This window comes from Archocentrus centrarchus, chromosome 17 (genome assembly GCF_007364275.1).
Source record: "Archocentrus centrarchus isolate MPI-CPG fArcCen1 chromosome 17, fArcCen1, whole genome shotgun sequence".
NCBI classification, from domain to species: Eukaryota; Metazoa; Chordata; class Actinopteri; order Cichliformes; family Cichlidae; genus Archocentrus; species Archocentrus centrarchus.
The window spans coordinates 25,647,488-25,665,799 of NC_044362.1; the positions used below are offsets into that span (position 1 = coordinate 25,647,488).

At 38.5% G+C, this 18,312-nt stretch overlaps 1 protein-coding gene across 1 annotated transcript; it reads right to left on the bottom strand.

Moving 5' to 3' along the window:
* Window positions 1-1,952: 1,952 nt before the first annotated feature.
* rab31 (RAB31, member RAS oncogene family) lies at window positions 1,953-16,589 on the bottom strand. The gene is made up of 7 exons (XM_030751324.1): window positions 16,386-16,589; window positions 12,822-12,901; window positions 9,741-9,822; window positions 7,174-7,245; window positions 6,760-6,866; window positions 5,337-5,446; window positions 1,953-3,976 (listed from the first exon to the last, which is right to left on the bottom strand). Exons 1-7 carry the CDS (start codon window positions 16,419-16,421, stop codon window positions 3,879-3,881), a joined length of 585 nt encoding a protein of 194 aa, XP_030607184.1. The 5' UTR covers window positions 16,422-16,589; the 3' UTR covers window positions 1,953-3,878.
* Window positions 16,590-18,312: the final 1,723 nt, after the last annotated feature.

Here is an 18,312-nt window from a genome sequence, read left to right on the forward strand (position 1 = left end):
TGCCTTGGATTTTGAATAAATCTCCAATGTGGGAACTACACATGTAGGAACCATTCGCTTATCTTTTCTGTGTCTTACAAAGAAATGGCATTCGAACCAAAAATCTGAAATTTGGACTCATCAGACCAAAGGACATATTTCCACTGGTCTAATGTCCATTCCTTGTGTTCCTTGGCCCAAGCCATTCTCTTCCTCTTGTTGTTCTTCCTTAGAAGTGGCTTCTTTGCAGCAATTCAGCCATGAAGTCCAGATTCACGCAGTCTTCTCTGAACAGCTCATGTTGAGATGTGTGTGCTACTTGAACTCTGTGAAGCATTTAGGTGGGCTCTTATCTGGGGTGCTGTTAACTTGCGGTTTCTGAGGCTGGTAACTCTGATAAACTTATCCTCTGCAGCAGAGGGAACTCTTGGTCTTTCTTTCCTGGGGCGGTCCTGATGAGAGTCAGTTTCATCGTAACGTCTGATGGTCTTTGCGACTGCACTTGAGGATACTTTCAAAGTTCTTGAAATGTTTCAGACTGACTGACCTTCATTTCTTAAAGTGGACTGTTGTTTTTCTTTACTTAGTTGAGTAGTTTTTGTCATAATATGGATTAGAACATTACTCAAGTAGGACTATACCGACTCTTACCTCTTCACAGCATAATTGATGGTATCAAACACATTGAGAGGGCAGGAAATTCAAGAAATTAACTCTTGACGAGGCACAGCTGTTAACTGAAAGCCATTCCAGGTGACTACCACATAGAGCCGACTGAGAAAATGCCAACATGTGCAAAGCTGTCATCTAAGCAAGAGATGCCTACTTGGAAGAATCTAAAGTATAAAACATATTCAGGTTTAATATTTTTTTGTTTAGTAAATAATTCCATATGTATTTCTTCATAGTTTGGATGACTTTAGTATTGCTCTACAATGCAGACAATTTTTAAATAAAAAAAAAAAAAAACACTGAATAAGAATGTGTGTGCAAACTTTTGAGTGGTACTGAATATGCAGTTAAGATACAAATTATTAAAGATTTTTTGAGGGTATTGTTAAGGCAAATTAAGTTTAATGACTTTCTATCTGTCTATCAGCAGTCCATTATGATTATAAAAATAATGACAATAATTTCCAAAGGTACACATTATGGTAAACTCACAAAAAAAAAAAAAAAATTACATGTAAGTATTTATGTTCAAGCCAGATTCGAAAAGAAGAAAAATTCATTTTGCAACGGTTCTTCATCAGAGATGTAAACATGCAGTGTTCGGGCTGCTGTTGTTAGCCAGCTCAAACTGCAAGATAACCTTAGGATTTGTCTGGATTCTGGTCATTAAGTGTATGAATGGTGAAGTCTGTGCAGAAGAAAGCTTAAGGATACAGGATGTCTCAAAGAAGTCATATAAAAGAGAAAAATTCTTACTCGAGAAATAAAACACATTTTGTACAATCATGTGAGCACAGATGAAAAGGGGAATATTACTTTAGTTATTTGCGAGGAATCCAGAGCGTTTATGCAGTGTGTGTGTGCTCACTGTGCACTATTAATATCCTAAGCTTACCATCTTTGAGACCATTGACAGCTGTGATCTGTCTTCATAATAGGAAATGAGGACCTGCCCTCTGTAAGCTGTACTGAATAGGACACTGTGGAATGCTCCAGTCTACATGTGATTTGAGCTGTTTACAGCTTTTCAAAGGGTCACATTTGTACATGTTCAGAAAAAAGAGCCATTTGTCGGTGTTAAAAATAGGTTTAGACTGATGTAGTTTCTTTAAGTGATATCAGAAAGCTCGGCATTTGTTCCCCCGTAATATAACTTATAATTACTGTACACTGATTATACTGTTAAATCTTTCCCATATGACTCCTGCAAGAAGCTGCATACGCTGTTTTCACAACATCAAGATGTTAATGTGATGTCACAACCCTTTGTTAGTGACCGCCTCGTCTCGCTCATCTACCCACTATCAAAACTTGAACCACGACACACAGCTTCGGTTGTAATCCTTTGACAGTGTTTGAGATCTTTCGCGAACATTTCAAAAACATATTTCATTATTGGAGGGAGTAAAAATGTCACAGTAACAAAACAGAAATTGACTATTTACTTCTTTATTACACTGATTAATATACAGATGTTAATCTGGTCTACAGAGCAAACAGAGAAGCATGACTTCTGCAGCAAACCGTATGAGGGTGACTGTTAGAATGGCAGTTTTATGTATATGTTTAGTCTGATTGAAACTAGTAATTAATGCATTATTCTAACAATATGCACGCTTTAGCCATATCATACATTTTAGTTTAGAAAAAGATATAAGAGCCACTTCTGTAGCTATGAAAAGGCACGTGTGCAGCTGGGAATCTCAACTCCAAAAGGGGGTCATAACAAAGTGCACTGAGAAATCCAATCCGCGATTTTATAAAGGTTGTTTTCAATCATAACTCTTGCAGCTGATTTAACATTCTTTACATCTGGTGACAGGAAGCTCTTATTTCAGTTTTCATTTTAAGTCAATTACTGTTTTATAGTTTAGTGGAAGATTGTAGTCACATGCCTAATTGCTACAAATTAACCTCAGAGGTAAAAACTGCATCACATACCTAAAGGTGTGCACTGTATGTTTTTGTTTGGCATGATTTTACACATAGATATCATTTATCCCATCATACATGTTGGTAAAAACTGTGCACATTTGTAACTTAAGTACAAATGTAAACATGTTTTTAAGCTATGCATATGCAGAACCAATTGTTCACTAAGGTCATTTTCATGTTCATTCAAATATTTTACCATATACTGAAATTAAGGAGAACTGTAATAGTAAACATTTTCACTCTTAAAGTAACTCCTAGCTAATATTGTGTTAAATATATGCAAAAGTGCTGCTATAAACATTGTAACATTTAAATGGTTAGGGCTATGCACCCCACAGTTCTTTTAGAGGTTGGTAAGTATATGCAATCTAACAGCTATACACATGTTTAAAGTCAAATACATGCAGTTCTTTTCTCTAATTAACAATACAAATGTAACCCCCTTTTTAAGGTAAAATATATGGGGGAAAAAAAAAAACACATTTGGCAGTTGTATACAGTCACTCCCTGTAACAAAATCTCAATACATTTCAGCATGTAGAAAACATCTTTAACAAATCACCATGTAAACAATTCTAGCATTGGTCACAGTGTTTCAGCAGGGGGTGTCATGCTGTAATTGCGATTTAGGCCTCTAAGCTGTTCCTTCTGCTGCATTACAGTTAAAACCTTTCTAAAGCGAATGTGCATAAAAACATATGAGGAATGTAAATCCGCCGTGTTTGAGTTACACAGCTAAATGCTCGTCTAAGGGTTGTTCTTAACGACCTCTTATTCAAATGCTTCATGGGTAGAAGAGTTAGACTTGCTAAAGATTAATATTAAGAACTTCGATGTGTGCTGTTTGGAAGTCTACAGAGAATATGAGTCTTGAAATTAACAATCAAATCCTGCCTTTATAAAACAGGTCAGCTTCCACTTGTTCTTAATTTGTGCTCAATTTAAAAGCTACTACAAAAAATGGGGCAAAATTTGAGCTTCTGCATCTATCACACCACACAGTAATTCAGCCAGAACACCACCTGAGGGGGCCAAACCGAAGGCTTTCGGCTTCATGGCTTCAGCAGATCTGAAACTGCTGCAGTTAAATAAATGTGCTTGTTCAAACTGGTGCATTGACCCATATAATACTGCTGGCAGGTTTTTCTGTTTCATGTTGCAATCAACCATACGTGCAGACCAACTTTAGTCTATCCACCGTCTTGTAAGACGCTGTGTGCATTGTGGACTAAGTGCTATGCTGGTGGGGTCTGTAGTGCGGAAGGAAGTGATCTCATCAAACGCTGAGGGTACTAGCAGCACCTCCTGGTGGACGGAGCAGGCTGTCTTGTGAGTTTAAAAGAATCATTGCTGTCCACCTCTGAGTTTTCCAGGGGCGGAATCTGTTTACCTAAAAACACAGGCATTCATAGAGTTTCCACATCAGAGTTACCTATCTTAAGCGTACAGAGTGTTTTATCATTTAACTGTGCTGCATTGGGTACTGATTGCCACATTAAAATACCAAGAACACAGTTTAGCTTAGAATACACCCTCTAAAACCAAACATTATCAGTTATTTAGATGAAATAATAATAAAACTGTCACGGTAAATTTCATTTAAAATGTTTGCTCAATATTATAGCAGAATTTAAATGTAATTAAAACAGAAAGCCTGCATTACAAACAAACTGAATGTTTCATATCATCATTTGGAGTTGCTGTGCTGCAGTATGGGGAAATGCATCCAGGTTTTATTTGCAACTGATCAAATAAAGTGAGAGCCTCTCCATCTCCACTGCTTCTATTCTGAATAGAAAATGCTCTCTGGTCACATTTATCCACTTTCTTAACTGATTATCCAATTCAGGGCATATCCCAGCTGTCATAGGGTGAGTGGCAGTGTATATATCCTGGACAGGTCACCTCTAACACAGGGCCTGTGGTCAATTTAGAATTGCCAGTCAACCTAACAAACATGTTTTGGACTGTGAGAGGAAGCTGGAGTACCCGTAGGCAACCCACACAGGCATAAGAAGAACATGCAGGCTCCATACAGGAAGGCCCCAGCTGGACAGCAGGTTCAAAACCAGAGGTGACAGTGCTAACCCCTTCATCATCATACCGCCCCTCTTTTCATATTTAGTTATCTGTGAACCATCAAGCTGTTATGGTAGGGTTTCTTTCTTGTCTTGTTTTCTTGTTTTTTGACCCTGAACCTTCCCTTAGTTATGCTGCATTAGGCCTAGGCTGCTGGGGATTTCCCATAATGCACTGAGTGTTTCTTATTCATTCACTTGTTTTCACTCTGTGTTTATTATTAATTTCATGCTGTGGAAGAGAGCCAGAGATTAATAATAAACACAGAGTGAAAACTCCCTCCCCTCACCCCCAGATGGCTGCCCCTCCCTGAGCCTGATTCTGCCGGAGGTTTCTTCCTGTTAAAAGGGAGTTTTTCTTCCCACTGTCACCAAGTGCTTGCTCGTAGGGGTAATCTGATTGTTGTTTTTTTTCTGTATTATTGTATGGTCTGTAAAGCACCTTGACTTTCACCGAGACCTGAGAATCTACATTTCATTCACACTATGTCTCACAGTCTGAATGACAATAAAGCTGAGTCTGAGCTTTGAGGCGACTGTTGTTGTGATTTGGCACAGCATAAATAAAATAAAATTGAATTGAATTTAGATTCAATGCAGTACTCTAAATCAAGCTTAGGACAGGGTATACTAGTACTTATTACAGACAAAACTAAAAACCACAAAACCTACTGATTTTCTGAAAGAGCTCCTCAACATTGACAGCATTTCTGGCACTTGTCTCAATGAAAATAGCTGCAATTGATTCAGCAAACTCCTTAGCTTCCTTCATAGGAACTTCCCTGTAAATAAGAAGAACAGGTTTCAGATGGAAAATCTAAGTTTTCATCAATGACTTTCATTCATTCAGTTTCTAACTGGACTGATCTGAGCAACAACTCAAGGGTAACACATAGAATAAGAGGACACAGGTCATTCTTGCTGCTGCATACAGATTCTAAAAAAAGCAATGTGAACAGAGACCTCACTGCCTTTACATGCAGTGCTGTGCAAAAGTATTAAATCAAACTTCATTTCTTCATATTTTGCTCCGAAAATGGGAAATATGTGCATTGCAACTGTAAACATACATGGAAATCCAGTTTATAATGCAAAAACAGTTTGAGCTTGAGAAATACAATTTAAAATTGGTTCTTTGCTAAGTTGTCTGTAATGTGCAGAGTTTATGCCATTGTATGCTTGGCATAAACTCTGCACATTACACTGATTCATAGGTCAGTGTTAAGTGGCTTAACAAACAAACAAAAAAAAATAAAAAAACATTCCTCTGAAAATAGTCAGGTACAAGGACTGGATTGAAAATGAGTGAAAAAGCAGCAAATGTCCAAAGAAAAACTATGAAAGACCTTCAGAAAGCCTGGAGAACTATTGCTCAAGACCATTTTTAAAAATTCCAAGAAAATCCAGCTCCTTGGAAGCAAAATATGAAGAAATGAGGGGTGGTTCAAGACTTTTTCACAGTACTGCACATAAATAGTTGAAGGAAAACAATAAAACAAGAGTTATAAGTGGGACCACAGTGAATAATAAACAATGGCTTTATCACTGATCATAAATGTTATGTTACACTGTACACTTACACATTTGTATTAATCCCACAGACCTTGTACAACAGGGATGTCAGAATTAGTTTAAATCATGGGCTGCATACAGACCATTTTGGTGGGCCAGTAAAAAAAAAAAAAAAAATACTATTTATAAAACATATGATGAAAATCCTCAGAATAAAGGTCTGAGGAAAAATTGACTGAATTAATTCAGTCTACTGTCATTACAAAGAACTTCTACAGTCATAAATTCAACACACTGGCACAGTTTCTTGGCTTAACCACCTTACTTCAGTGTGGTATGACAGGATGTGGGCAGAGAATTTGTAAATGATGAGGATGTAAAATGCTTTCTAGTGCAACAAACACCCTTCTTGTCTGCAGTGTTCTCAACATGAAAAGCCCTGATTGGACCCTTCTGGAGGTCAAGTCTGGACTTTGTAAAGTATGTTTTTCAAATCTCTAGAAGTCTCTAGAAACCTCTCTTCTTTCCCCCTTTTTTTTTTTTTTTAACACCTGTGGAACCAAAGAGAATAAAAATAGCCCACCTGATGTCTCCTAAATCACTCTTATTCCCTGCTATGGCTACAACAATGTCATCTGGACCATGTTCCTTCAGTTCCTTCACCCATTTCTTCAGCGTCTGGAACGAATCCTGGACAACAAGACATTATGATAAATTCTGGGATAGATCCTTAAAGAGAATATGCCCAACAGTTTGTTTTTTCAGCTCCTGTCATATATTCATCGCACAGTTTTTTTTTTCCCCCAGACAAGTTTCCATTAACAAACCAGGAAAGAATGACATTTGTAGGTCATGAAACAGCATCCCAGAGTGACAGAAACGTAGCAAAATTCTTCGGTTACAAATATTCAGGACAGCTGCTACTGATGTTTTTCACTTTTTTTTTCCACAGATCTGACACCAGTGACAATGATAGGAAATGTCATGTTACACTTACCAGTTTAGTTATGTCATAGACAATGACAGCAGCAGCTGATCCTCTGTAGTACATAGGGGCTAGTGAATGAAACTAAAAAAGATAAAATATTTATATTAGTTAGCACGATCATTTTTTTTTGTATATCACACAGAAATATTACCCAAAGTGTTGAGTCTATGACGATTAAATGGGGAAAAAAAGCTTCGAAAAGGCAGCCACAGTCCTATGCCCATACATTCTTACATGATGAGTTGTTTATGGAAAAAATGACTTCCTCAAGTCCCCAGGCCTTCTTAACTCACAGTAACCTTTTAAAGCCTTCACACTGACTTGACAAACTGTGTTCAAAGGTAGCTTGTGAAGAAATGCTGAATATAGAAGTCACCTCTGTAAATGTCAGCCAATTGCAGACAAGTGTTGAGCGAAAACGTCGGCCTATTGACGTGTAATGTGCTAAATTCATCGCAGTTCTCTAACCAAACAGGACTGGCCATTTACATATAAATATCACACTCAGCTTGTATCTTGGTCGCATTTATTAGAAAAATTAATGGTGTCAGTTTTGTACTGAAATTGGTCACAAATTTTCTATCATCCGTCAAGCTACATGTACTTTATCTCAAACTTACAGCAATTCAAATTAAGTTAAGAAACATAAAAAATTCCTTAAATCAGTAGAATATTATGTATTTCAATGAAGTAGAATATAACTTTTCATGAAGTTGACAGATTTCCTCAGGTAGCTCATTGCACCTGTGTATAAGGCGCGTCACCAAATTCAGAAGCTATTTCCTCTGAAACTGCCGGTGATTTAAACCTTTGCCTGTATGTCTGTGTTACGATGCTCGTGTTCTGTCTTCAGGACTTTGCTGCGCAGCGTTTCCTGCTGTGTGACGCAGTGATGCACCAGTGGCGGCTCCAGAAATATTTTTCTGCAGGTGCTAAGAGGGGGCTAAGCATTTTACTGAGGATGCTATGATGTTCTTTCAGTTCTCAACACACAGAGACACAAGCTATTTTCTTGGGGATGCTACGGGGGGTGCTATAACTTTTCCAGGGGGAGCTATAGCACCCCCTAGCGCCCCCCGGCACCACCACTGGGATGCACTGTCAGCTCACCTTTGCATTTTCACCCACATTTGTCCCACCAATCCGCTCTTTTCCCTGTACCTTGCAGGCGAGGAAAAGAGACATATGGTTTTGGAAAATCCCCGTTTTCCACTTTTCATTTGGCCATTTTTGGGGGTCAGGCAGCTTAAATGTCACTGTAAAAAGTGCTGACCGATGTTGTTATCCACTGATCAATGTGTCATTGGCAGCACAGAAAAAGGGTTAGCGCACAGGTCGTGGCCTTCGCGGCAGCTGTTGCGGTGCATTGTGGGATTTGTAGCATAAGTTGTGGAGCTCTATTTACCCACGTGCTGTTAATAATAGCTATATGAAATTATATAAGGCCTATAAAATTATATGGCAGGCTGGATGTTCGCCGCAGGCCTTGAGTCTAATACGTGCTTTAATCACTGATTGACTATTGCGGACGCTAGACGTTGCACAAACGGGTCTCAGTGAACGCAAACCAAGAAAAGATCTATGGACTTATTTTCAATATAACCCATTTGAAAGGAAAACTGAATGCATTGTCCAGGGAGATGGTGGTAACTGTGGATTAAAACTTGGTGGATAAAACACCACAAATCTTAAGCGACTGAAGGCTCACCACCCTGATATTTTGCACTAGCTAAGGATAGCCCAGTGTTGTGTGGTGTCTGCTTTTATATATAATATACAACTGAACTGCCCTGGCAGACAAGGTCAAGTTAAGCATGTGTTCCTCAACAGTTGCTTATATTTTGAGCATATATATGTTCATGCACTTTAGCTAATTCTGAGAAATAAAGCCCCAATTGCCAAAGTGAGAATGTTTTTGTTTACTGCATTTTTGTAGTAATTGATTCCACTGTTACCACTAATTATTCAAATTAATTTGTAAAGACTAATACTTTCTTCTTTTTTTTCCCCACTAAAGCTGACTAAAACTTTTCTGAGTTTTTGTCAACTAAAACTGACTAAAACTAGAAATGACTAAAATTGACTAAAACTAAGAAGCATTTTCATCCAAAAGACTAAAACTAAAACGGTTGCCAAAAACAACAATGCATGACAGTGAGATCAAAATAAAAGGAAGTGCCTTCTTCAGGGTTTTCATTGTTGTATTGTTCACAGACTACCTTCAGTATGACTGGCCATGCAAGATCAGCATCAACCAGTCAAATGTAATAAGAGAACCCTGGTAACAGAGGTCCCAACATACCGTTTTCATACACAAGCAGGAAATACTTGCATTACTTTTTCCATGCAGTAAGCAGGTTTGGCAAGCTTCAGTCTCCTCCCCAGCCATCGAATTAAGCCCTATGATGTCTCACGACCTTGGAAACCTGTGTGAATCATCCTTTTCATACCCTATAAATAACTACATGACATAAGTACCAGCTTTCTGATGCAAAGTGTGATGGAAAATCAACATCACATGTTAACTTAAAGCTAACAGTGAGTGAATGAGGAGTTTCTGTTGTGCACACACTCACCCGTTCCTGTCCAGCTGTGTCCCAGATCAGAAATTTGTGTAGCTCATTTCCACATGGCACTGTCTTGGTCAGGAATGACGCTCTGTGGATAATTTAAAGCATTTCACAACAGTTTTTTTTTTTGGTTTTGTTTTTTAAGTCACTCTTTAAAAATAAAGGAAACAAATATTTGCAAGTCAGCAGGAAACTAAAAACACTGAGAACAAGGAAGTTTGGCACAGAATGCTTATTGCTACAGAGGAATATAAAACTACGCTCAAACAAATATGGAAAAATATAGTCACAAAAATGGGTTCAGAGACTGGTACAGATGACAAAAACTGAAGTTACAGGTAATCATCCAATCTGTTTCGGTTTTTACTGCACTATGAAGGGTATACTAAAAACACACACACATTGTTTTATTTATTTATTTTTGAAAAAAAATGTTAAGACAAAAGTGGTTTTTTTTCTTCTATTTTATATTTTTATGTTGTTTTCAGCAACTATGCTTACCGTGTTAAGAAAAGCTAGTGACACTTAATTAGAATTTGAACTTCAAAAATTTCACCATATAACATGTTTGTCATAAAATGTAAATATCTGTGTATTACAAAAATTAATGGAGTTGTGAATCTGAAAACAGATGGGTCCTGGGTGGTGTTTGTCTTTATTTCGGATGCTGTCAAAATTAGCCCCATAACTAGGGTGGCCCAGAGGTGGCAGGTCAAATACAAAAGCCGCAACACAAATACAAAAACCGCAACAGAAATACAAAAGCTGCAACACAAATACAAAAACCGCAACACAAATACAAAAGCCACAACAGAAATACAAAAACCGCAACACAAATACAAAAGCCACAACAGAAATACAAAAGCTGCAACACAAATACAAAAACCGCAACACAAATACAAAAGCCACAACAGAAATACAAAAGCTGCAACACAAATACAAAAGCTGCAACACAAATACAAAAGCCACAACAGAAATACAAAAGCTGCAACACAAATACAAAAGCCACAACAGAAATACAAAAGCTGCAACACAAATACAAAAGCTGCAACACAAATACAAAAACCGCAACACAAATACAAAAGCCACAACAGAAATACAAAAACCGCAACACAATACAAAAGCCACAACAGAAATACAAAAGCTGCAACACAAATACAAAAGCCACAACACAAATACAAAAGCTGCAACACAAATACAAAAGCTGCAACACAAATACAAAAGCCACAACAGAAATAGAAAACCACAACACAAATACAAAAGCCACAACGGAAATAGAAAACCACAACGGAAGTGACGCAACCTGCAACATAAGTAGCAGTGCCCGTTGAATGAAACAACGCGAAGAGAAGCTTTGCTTACTGACAGAGACGAGAGACGCAGCAGATAGAGCACATGTGTCAGACTCAAGGTCCGCGGGCCACATCCAGGTCGCAATATAATTTTATACGTCCGCAAGATGATTTCATATCGCTATTATTAATGGCCAGCAGGTAAACTGCACTCCCACCATATACTACAAATCTCACAATGCAATGAACAGCTGCCGCGCAGGCCAAGACCTGTGCACTAACTCATTTTCCGTTACCAATGACACAATGATCAGTTATCAGCTGATAAAAACAACAATCATCGCGTTTTACAGTGACATTTAAGCTGGCCTGACACCCCCCCCAACCCCCCACCCCCACCCCCACCCCCAAAAAAAAAGAAAAAAAAAAAAGGGCCAAATAGAGAATGGATCTTTCGAAACAGGCAAGGTAAAGGACCTGATCGCTAACATCGGAGGTAAACCGTGTGTTTCTTTTCCTCGCCTGCTATGTTCGGGGAAAGGATACGGGAGAAGATGCAGAGGGAGACCTGCACAGGTGAGCTGACAGTGCATCACTGTGTCACACACCAGGAAGCGCGCAGCAAAGTCCTGAGGACAAAACACGTCATAAGCACCGAAACACAGGAAGTGAACTTTATAAGAGGCAAAGGTTTAAATCACTGGCAGTTTCGGAGGAAATAGTTTCTGAATTTGGTAATGTTCTTTATCACACAGGTGCCATGAGAAAATCTGTCAAGTTCATGAAAAGTAAAGGCTGAAGTCCCAGCAGGGCTTCGGCATGAAAGGCGGCTGTGTGAGTCGGCTTCTCTCCGCAACACAATGAAGCAATTTCAGATAATTTGCATTGCTTGGCGACAGTATGGTGCAAAAAACGGAGAATTGATCACTCACAAACTCCCGAATTGGAAGCTATAACTTCAAATATATTCTATGCTTTGGCAAAATTGTTTAAATCATCTCCATGGACTCCTTGAGTTGTTCATTACAGTTACCGTCTTTATTGAAAGTTCTGAAAAAAAAAGAAAAAAAAAAAAAAAAGCTTATGTTGCGTCACTTCCGTTGTGGTTTTCTATTTCCGTTGCGGCTTTCGTATTTGTGTTGCGGCTTTTGTATTTGTATTGTGGCTTTTGTATTTGACCTGACACCTCTGGGCCACCGTAGATAACAGACTAACTCTTGGTTAGAATAAGCTACGCGTTACCTTTCCTTACAGGAAGCTGCCCTTCTGGGTAAGCTGTATTTAACTTACATTCACAAAGTTCCTGCTGTTGGAAGTGGGTTTGACATTGCCATGACTGTCACACCTCAGCCCAAATTTTGTGTAAACCAAAGGAATACAAAATAATAAAACTGCTGTTAAGTTTTAACAATCTTCTAATAGGGGTCTGAGCACTTCCTTTAAAACTGATATAAACCATTAGTGCTGAGCTAAAAGAGCCAAAGGAACTGAGGCCCATTCAGTTTTATCTCTTAAGTAATCCGTTTTTCTGCCATTAGGTTTAACTTCTGTGGTTTATAGACAGTTGTTGACATTATCAATTTGCCCATTAGTACAAATGATATGACCTGACATCACTAAAAGACATGAACTTCACTTGACCTTGCACACAGTTTCATTCAGCCACATTACTGATTGACTAACTAAATCTCCCTGTACACAGTTTGAGATACAAACACGTTTTTGTTTCAGCTTCGTGTCCAATCACGATTGATTAGTCTCCTGCTGTTAAGGCCTTCTCGTGGTTAGTACTCACCCTATGGTTGGACTTATGTTGTGATCGAAATGGTCCTGAACAAATCGGCAAACAATGCTGGATTTCCCAACTCCAGTGTCCTGCAAAGAGAATCAGTCACAGAACATGCACACACAGAGTGAGCGGTCACTATTGAACCCATTAGATTATACAACTGTAGCATATACAACAGTATACAACAGCAGCATTTAAGTACTTGAAATTATCTCCAGCTCCAACATCAAAGTGATTTATAACTTTCGCTTTAGATAGTTTAAATATATTTTGACAGTAAAATTTTTATACTGTAATTTTTGATTTATGTAAAGAGTCTAAATATTTATTTCACCACACTGCAAAACAGTTATCGAATAAAAAAATTGTCAGGCGCACAGTCCTAGAGACCGGTCAGTGACACCCTGGAAACCACCAGTCATGTAGGAAAAACATGAACTCCCAACCAGTTGGTAAAAACCTCTGTGCAACTGCTTTAGTCACTAGCAGACTGCCACGATCACCCATAGTTTGCATGAAAGACCCCAACTTGTCTCGCAAGCTACGTTCCAAGCGGTAGAAAAACTGAAAAGTGTGACAAAAACCGTTAACAGTGAATATTTACCTTCAAAGTAGAAGCCGCAACCTCCAGGAACCACTCACCAACCAGTCTGGGAATACACATTTTCCCTTGCAAGCAGTACCTGTATCATATCCAATAGGACTGTGTCACATCATATCATCTGATGCAACACAGTCCTATAAATTTTTAAGTGATGTCATGAAAAATTGTCGTATTGCAGTATCATAGCAATGCCATGCCTTTCCATTCCTCAGTGCACACAATAAGACAAGCCCGGGCATGTCTGAGTGAGAGCTACTTCAAGAGCCTCCAACAAAACCCGCCAAAGGTGGAAACAAAAAAGACTTGTTTCACCACTTGAGGCAAAAACACACCACTGAATACAACCAGACTACAAAGAAGATGCTAGCAGCTGGTGATGTGTAAGCCAAATGTAAACAAATGACTCCACTGAGCGTTTCTGGACCACTCACTAGCTGCACTCCATATGACAGGATGGCAACAGTGGATGCAAATGTAACTGATGTAGTTACATGGTGGGAAAGCAGGATTTTAAGCAGGTGGTTAAAAAGCTTGATCCAAAATACACCATCCCAGGTAGAAAATATTTTTCAATTTTATTTCATCACAATATTGTGCAGGCTCCTGTAGTGTTACAAGATTAAGTTACTTCAGTTATTGTTAAACTAAAGTGCTAAGGAGTTATTTTTAGGTGTGTAATGGTACAAAATACTGCTTCAAAATACTTCATACTGCTGTACAGAAGCCACAGTTCAGTTCATTTGCATATACGAAATAGTTATTTCTGGATCAAATCATGATTTGTGACTAAAACAAACACATTATTTAGAACTTCTTTATTCCTTGCAAACAATAACAAAACAAAAAAAAAAACTGTCAATGAACATAAAAGCCGCATTTGACAAGAAAGCAAATGAAAATTGAGTAAAGAAAATAACTGATGATCAATTTAGCGGTGCCTACTTCATATCACCTGAGAGGTGTGTTATTGTTTTACTACTAAAACACAATGCAACACAAAATTCATCAGAAAATAAAGCAGACAAAATAACCTCTTCTAATGGGGTTCATGAGAATAAAATTAATCAGTATTTACATATCACCTTATTATCACCTCATGCCCATTTATGCAGATTAGACATGCAACCCTTCGTATGCCAGCTAATGGTAGGCTCAATCTCCTAAAAATCACACATTTCCCTCTGATAAAAAGTTTGATTACATTCTCACATCATATGAGTTTATGTGCTAAGTGTCTGAGTCGTCCACAACATCAGATCCACCTCCAAGAAAGTTTTAGCAACCCAGGCTAACAGCAACCAAATCAGCAGCGGATACTGACAGAGAAGTCCTGGAAATCCTCAGTAACCCACCTCAGTATCACTGTCATTGGACAGAAGTGAGCTTCTCTGACTCACTGACTCATTTTGGACTCTTTTCACAAAGTTTTACAGCCTCCTTCAGAGTAAATATACATAGATGCTTTATGAGGTAAACGATGATCTTAGAGTCTGCGCTCACTAGATAAATGCCAGCCAGAGCATTTGAGGGGATTTGAGAGTAAAAACGTAAAATATCATTAATATTTAATTAACACGTCTGTTTTTTACAAACAAAAGTTAAAACACATTGGCACAGACCGAACTCGAATTTATATTAACCGTATGATTCCTTCATGGTTCATCAAAATGCATTTACATTTGACTTATTCTGTGTCACAGCTATTGCACCATAATGCTGCCTCTGCTGGCACCTTGTTTCAATAGATTCACACTTCATCAGTGACAATAGCTCACTGGGGGAAAAAAAAGGATGAAAATACCCTTCATTTACTTACAGTTATAAATAGGCATAAATAAAACTTTGTTCAGTGGTTGTTTTCCCCCCTGTATCATCAGAAATATTGTTTTAACTTTTTTTTTTTTTTCGTGACATAATTTTGAGACTACATCATCTACCTCTAATGTCCAGCAATGTGCACGACTTCTCACAAAAGCCCTTAGCTGTGACACTTTCCTAATGTATTTATGGGCTCACTTGCTTTTTACATGCATTTTTATATGCATGCAATCCACCCCTGACTTATCACACCTGGTTTCAAAACACAAAGACCTCGACAGCTCCCTGTGACTACATCTGTACTGTCTATGGTTTAAACTCATGCAGTGCCCCCTTACACACACACACACACACACACACACACACACACTCCTAGTTCCGCCCCGCTGCCCCCCCCCCCCCCCCCCCCCCCCCCCCCCGTGGCACCCCATTTTTAAAAATCCTGAAAACGCCCCTGTATCGGCTTATATTACTTTAAATATGCATTAAAATCTGCTATAACCGCTTGTTACAAGCATGCAGAGGTGTAACAAAAGATGGGTAAGGTCAGCGTATGGTTGGGCAAACTCAAAAAAATATTTTAGTGAGCGTGTCAGGGGCCTGAGGCGGCATGTACAGGCCTAAAAACGTTATGTAGCTCCGAAAAGTTCCCATCTGCCGCTTTAACATCATTGATAAAGCAGCGGTTTTCAGTCCAAACCGCTCTCACCGTCACTGTCACCGTTTGTACAGACAGACTGGCGCGTTTCGCTAACGCAGCAAGAAATCTAACGGCTCGCTGGCTCCGATGATGACGTAATGGCCGATATAAACTGTCAGAAAGTAAAGGTTAAGACTACAAAGTAAAACATAATCTCTTAAGAACTACAAAATACACGCAAGAAGACATATTCAAAAATGACTGCCGACCCATGAGCGTGGTTTTAAGCCAAGTACTAGCCACCAACATTAGTTAAATTCCCAAGTTATCTCACTAACACGACAAAGTAGTTTAAAAAATAGATAAATACCGTAACTGACAGAATATCCACTCTACCATTCGGCTGTTGATGAGCAGTTAACGACAACATGTTGTCGGCTTTTGCAGTCTCGCAGCAGGCTAAAGGAATTTGCCCCAAAATGGATCAACAAAAACATCAACCACTTACCCCTAAAAGGCAAACCTTGAGCTCCCTTATAGCCATGGTAAGTTTTGGAAAGTTTTTAAATCATCATTTGTCAGTGTATACTCAATGTATTTGTTTCATCATGCTTGAAACTAAATTATTTTCCTCTTCTTGGATAAAATAGAAACCCAGCCCCTGATACAGACAGACATCTCCACTAAGCGATCAACAAGCCGCATTAGTTAAAATTACAGCATCCGGCAGTGACTTTCAAAATAAATGTACTTTACTGCCGTGGTCACAAATGATGGTAAATAGCTGCATAACCAATTTTGTTCGTAATTTTATCGCTGCCTGTTAATTACATCTTTATATTTAAAAATAAAATATGGAAGTGGTGGTGAAAGAAGTATGACTCTGTCATTCAAAACTGTACTCAAGAGTAGATAAAAGTGCATACATTGGCCTTCATTCCCCTAAAACTATAACAGGACCATGAAATTTCAATCTACTCTTAACATACTTTTGCAATTGATTTAACTAATTTAACTAAAGCTAATGAAGACCGTGACCATGAATTACAAGCCATGTTTTTTGTTTTATTCTGTTTTAACTCAAATGCAAATGCCTAAAAGAGGAAAAGCATCACACAGGCCAGCTATGCCCTGGCAGCCAAAAATGAGTCAGCTCCAGCCCAGTAATGGTTACCAGATTTGGGTAGGTTTTTGATATGTGGATTTGAGACTGAGAATTAGCACACTAAATGCACACACACTGCATTTAGACAGACAACTGACCATGGTTGGTGACCTGATTTTGACAAGCTAAAGACCTGGTTCCCTTTCAACACCCAGACTAGTACCACACTTGGGCCAAGCTATTTCTAATAGGCCAGTTTGATTTGGGCTATTAATGTGCCAAACCATTTTGTATAGCCAACTAATCCTGTTAACATACCTTACAAGAGCAAGCACTGTAAATATTTCAAGCAAAAATAATAACAATAATAATTAAAAAGTAACCATTTTGATTATGCACGTAAATGTCTCCCAAAGGGTTACCATGTGTCACACATAATATGGGACTGCACAGCATTTTTTATCCCTTGTCCAGGTGCACCTGGTCACCTGCTTATCAATGCAAATATCTAATCAGCCCATCATATGGTAGCATCTCAGTGCTTTTAGGATTTTCCCACACAACTACCTCTAGAGTTGTACAAAAAAGAGAAAATATCCAATGAGCAGCATGCCACGCCTATCAGCTAAGAACAGGAAACTGAGGCTGCAATTCACACAGGCTCACCAAAACTATGTAAAATGAACACAAAAACAACGCCTCGTCTGATAAGTCTTGATTTCTGGCGTGACATTCAGATGGTAGGGTCAGAATTTGGTACATGGATGCAGCCTGTCTTCTATCAACAATTCAGGCTGCTGCCGGTGGTGTAATAGTGTGGAGGATATTTTCTTGGCACATTTTGGGCCTCTTAGTACCAAGTGAGCATCTTTTAAAGATCACAGCCTACCTGAGGAAGGTTGCTGATTGTGTTAATGTTCATATTAATTTAGAAGAAAATGTGTTGGGCAAAAATCTCCAATATCTCCTGAAATGCTGTAGAGCATGTAAATCTACTCTTTTAAATTACAACAATTATTTCTCTCCAAGAGAAAATCGTCACACTTTGTGAATTAAAGTCAGGCTTTAATTTTGAAAAGACAATTCCTTACATCCCTTCTTTTCGTAGCTGTTTTAGTCCCACTTGACAAGTCTACTTTCCAAATCGGAAACCAGTTAAAGCTCTGACAAAAAAGTTGGGTGGTTCCACTATCTCTTGAATAATTTGTTTTCAGAGTCAAAGTCCATCTTTCACTTCCCTCAAAATGGATGCTCAGGATTTTATTTCTAACATCATAATGCTGGGAGAGAAAACTCTATCCAGATATTGTATAATGGAAAATGGGAAGCA